General features: G+C 41.9%; 1 protein-coding gene across 1 annotated transcript in view; it reads right to left on the bottom strand.

The window, feature by feature from the left end:
- Window positions 1–1,489: 1,489 nt before the first annotated feature.
- The window catches only part of LOC119308919, a 13,208-nt gene continuing 11,173 nt past the window's right edge, over window positions 1,490–3,524 (bottom strand). Inside the window, exons 2-3 of the mRNA XM_037585076.1 lie at window positions 3,031–3,406; window positions 1,490–1,754 (exon numbers count right to left, since the gene is read on the bottom strand). Of these exons, the coding sequence (XP_037440973.1) occupies window positions 1,684–1,754; window positions 3,031–3,406 (447 nt within the window). The 3' untranslated portion in view covers window positions 1,490–1,683. The remainder of the gene's footprint in view (window positions 1,755–3,030; window positions 3,407–3,524) is intronic.

Here is a 3,524-nt window from a genome sequence, read left to right as displayed (position 1 = left end):
TCCTGAAGCATTCTATTCAAATAAACAATATATAGACACATGTGAATCCCAAATTAATTAAAATAACAATGTCAAGATGCTAGTAGTTGATACCATTTCTGGATTCTTCTCACAGTAATAAAGCAACAGCAAGAAGCCAACAACTAATACTAATACTACCAGTGTGAATTACTGAAACATGACAATAAGGAAGTTGCACACTATGATGGCTTCTCTTGTTATAAAACCAACTTGGATAGCACAATCTGATATCATCATGCATATTTTAAGTGAAGCCTTAGTCCCAGTTATCTGCAGGACTAGCCGTGCACTATATCTTGGTCGTCAAATGCTTGATAAGTCCATAGCACAAAGAACTACATTGAACTTTCAGTAAAAACACACATGTATCACTAAGGTTACTGCAAAGACACTTAAAATTAAGAAAACACATGATGGCCAATCCTACAAAACCCGGTTATAGAATTCACCAGGAATTCAAGGTTTTGCCCGTATCAAGTACAGAATGGAAGGGACAACTTAAAAGATCACACGGTTAGATACACATGAGGGTTCACCTATGAGCGTGCCCGCACAAATTCATCCAGCAGCCGGTCTGTCTTGATGCCTTTTATTCTTGCTTATCTGCACCATAGGTTAATAACACAATTAATAAAGCAGCTGTAAGTGGGAGCAAAATAGAATTTGATTACAATAACCAAGAAAACATATGAAAAATTCCTCCCACTCACAGATATGATTTTGACATTCCACTATTTGACCACTTTTGCTGAATCGACACTATCATCTTCAAAGCGTACAAAGAACCCAATAACTGAGAGAGAAAAGTTTAAAATGTTAGGCCACAGATGGTATCGACTTGCTGTGCTGAAAAGAGAAACAGAGCAATCTAATGTCCCATGTTGCATTACAAATACCATAAATTTTTGACCAAGTTTAGTGGGAGGCTTTGCTAGGAACAGAGACAAAAGGTGCGGGCAAACGGGTATGATTTGGTTAGTCATAGCAGCAGTGATTTCCTGCTCGACAGCCAATGTCAATGCCAAAAACAAGCATCATTTTAACCCAATCTATTATATACTTAAAACAATAGAAAACTAACGGTTAAGATTCATCTATACAAAGTTAAGATATTGAACGGTTGAGATTAGTTAAATAGAAACTCATAACACGGGAATAAAAAAAAACATGACACCGCCAGGTCCCATGTACAACCAGATTGTACTATCATGTTGGACATGTTCAAGTGTAGAACAAGGAAACTCATACATACAAAAAAAACATGACACCGCCAGGTCCCATGTACAACCAGATTGTACTATCATGTTGGACACGTTCAAGTGTAGAACAAGGAAACTCATACATAGGAATAATCCTCAAAAAAAAACCATCACGTATATATACGGTAACAAACAAGTCATGTCCTACTAGGACACGTTTTTTCCTAAGAAAAAAACCTACGACGCGTTCAAGAAGTCCTTACGTTTGGAATAGATTAATAGGTCGGCAGGTAATATTATGTCATCTTGGGGCATCTCCCGTTTGGATCGCAAGCAGCTGCCAGCTACGTCTAGAGGCAGATCACGTCAATGGCCGGTGGATACAATCTCTGCATGTAAATTGAGGAGGAAGAAAAGACTTGATGCACGTACACATCCAAAGGACTGCAGCTAGACATTCGGATCACAAGCGCACGGCAGCCATCGGCCACATCGAGCGGTGGACGACGTTCAGTCCGCGATGGGATCTAATCCCTGCATGCAAATTGTTTGGTCAGAAGTAGATCATGGGCTTGACCGTCCTCAACAAAGCAATTTAGCAATTTACAGTACCACTAATTTCTCTATATTATTCTGAGAGCTGTTTGTAAAAAACAAGAAGATAATATGATGTATTGATTCCCATTGTTTCATACAATTTATAACACACTGCAAACTTATAGGAATAGATTGGATACAATGACAAACGAAGAAACAAAAGTAGCAGCGTGAAGCCCTACATTATGTGCACACTGTACTTTTTGGCTCTAAAGAAACTATATACCCAGAATAAATGATGGAACAAGCCAATGTGATTCTAAGTAAAGGGAAGGGCACGTGCAAGAGGACCACATGCATATCAGTTTAAAACTAGAAAAAAAATAGAGCACCTCCCACATGTGTTATTTAGTTCCTTCGTGAAATACACATAGATATGTCAAGATTTAATGTGCGAGGTTATTTAGCATTTTTTATTAATACACCTGAATAATTTTATAGTGTACTACACAGCTAAGCAACAGAGATAATTAGAGCAACACTATATTGGCATGTGTAGAATAGTAGAAGCATCTCTGTACATGATATTGCACAATGCAACTTCAATAATGACGAGGTGGTTCTATTAGACATTAATGTTATATTATAAGTCTTATTAGAGAGTCTTTTAAAAATTGTCAGTAAAATAAAAAAAATAAAAGGGCAGTCATCGAAAAAAGGCAAAACCAAATTGATTATTTAGAAGAAGAAAAGAAAAAGATTAAAAAAAACTCCAAATAGATTAGCATGGCATCCAGGCAGCACAATCCAATGGTTTTCTATTGTCACATAGTACAAAATATGTTACTACCAACACAATAAAAAAAATTCAATAGAGTCTGCTATATGCGTTATTTTTCTTTTATTGACAAATGTGTATTGTATTTTTGGTAATGTCTAAGGCTTACCAACATATCAATGCCAATATGGATATAAAGGCACACTGGAAATCTAGCCGCGCAACGCGCAAATTGCGCGGGTCACACCGCTAGTTGGGTTAACAAAGTAAGCACTCAAAGTGTACTCCCTCCCGTTACAGAACAACCCTATCCTGCAATGTTGATGGACAATTCAGCGATCACTATGAACCTCTCAGTACGAAAATCTTGAATCACCGATGTGATGTGATTATTTCTACAGTCATTGAGCAAAAACTAACGAAGCTCTCGGAGATGCAAACACAACAAATCGCATATATACTACAAGCAGGCAAGTAGTAACTAGAGTGGCAAACCTTTGTTGAAGATGTCGACATGGCCCTTGAAGGGCCAGTCCTTGAACTGCCACTCTTTTCCGAGCACAAACACATCCACGACACGCGCCCAGTCATCGGCCTTAAGCGAGGCCGGCTTGTCCCTGACCTCGAACGCCACCGGACCGGCAGCAAGCGCGGATCCAGTGGCAATCACAAGCAAGCAGAGGCAGTATCGGTGGGAGGAGGAGGAGCTCCGGACGAACCTGGGTGAGGAGGCGGGACGGGTGGCGGATCGGGCGACGCGAGGCGGCCCGCCGGCAGGCGCGGCTGGTGGCCGAGAGGACCGCGGTGGAGGGACGGGCGCAGGGGCAGGGAAACCGACAGCGGCGGCGACCGGTGAGGGCGGCGGCGAACCCTATCCAGCAGCACGCACGGGAGTGGCTGAGAGCCTGAGACTGATTCGGGGTGGCCGAGAGGGCCGCGGTGGAGGGACGGGTGCAGGGGCACGCCGCGGTGGCCGGGAGGGCCGCGGT

Source organism: Triticum dicoccoides, chromosome 5B (assembly GCF_002162155.2).
Source record: "Triticum dicoccoides isolate Atlit2015 ecotype Zavitan chromosome 5B, WEW_v2.0, whole genome shotgun sequence".
Lineage (NCBI taxonomy): Eukaryota > Viridiplantae > Streptophyta > Magnoliopsida > Poales > Poaceae > Triticum > Triticum dicoccoides.
The sequence above is the reverse complement of the archived record's forward strand: the minus strand, read 5'-3'. Positions and strand labels throughout refer to the sequence as shown.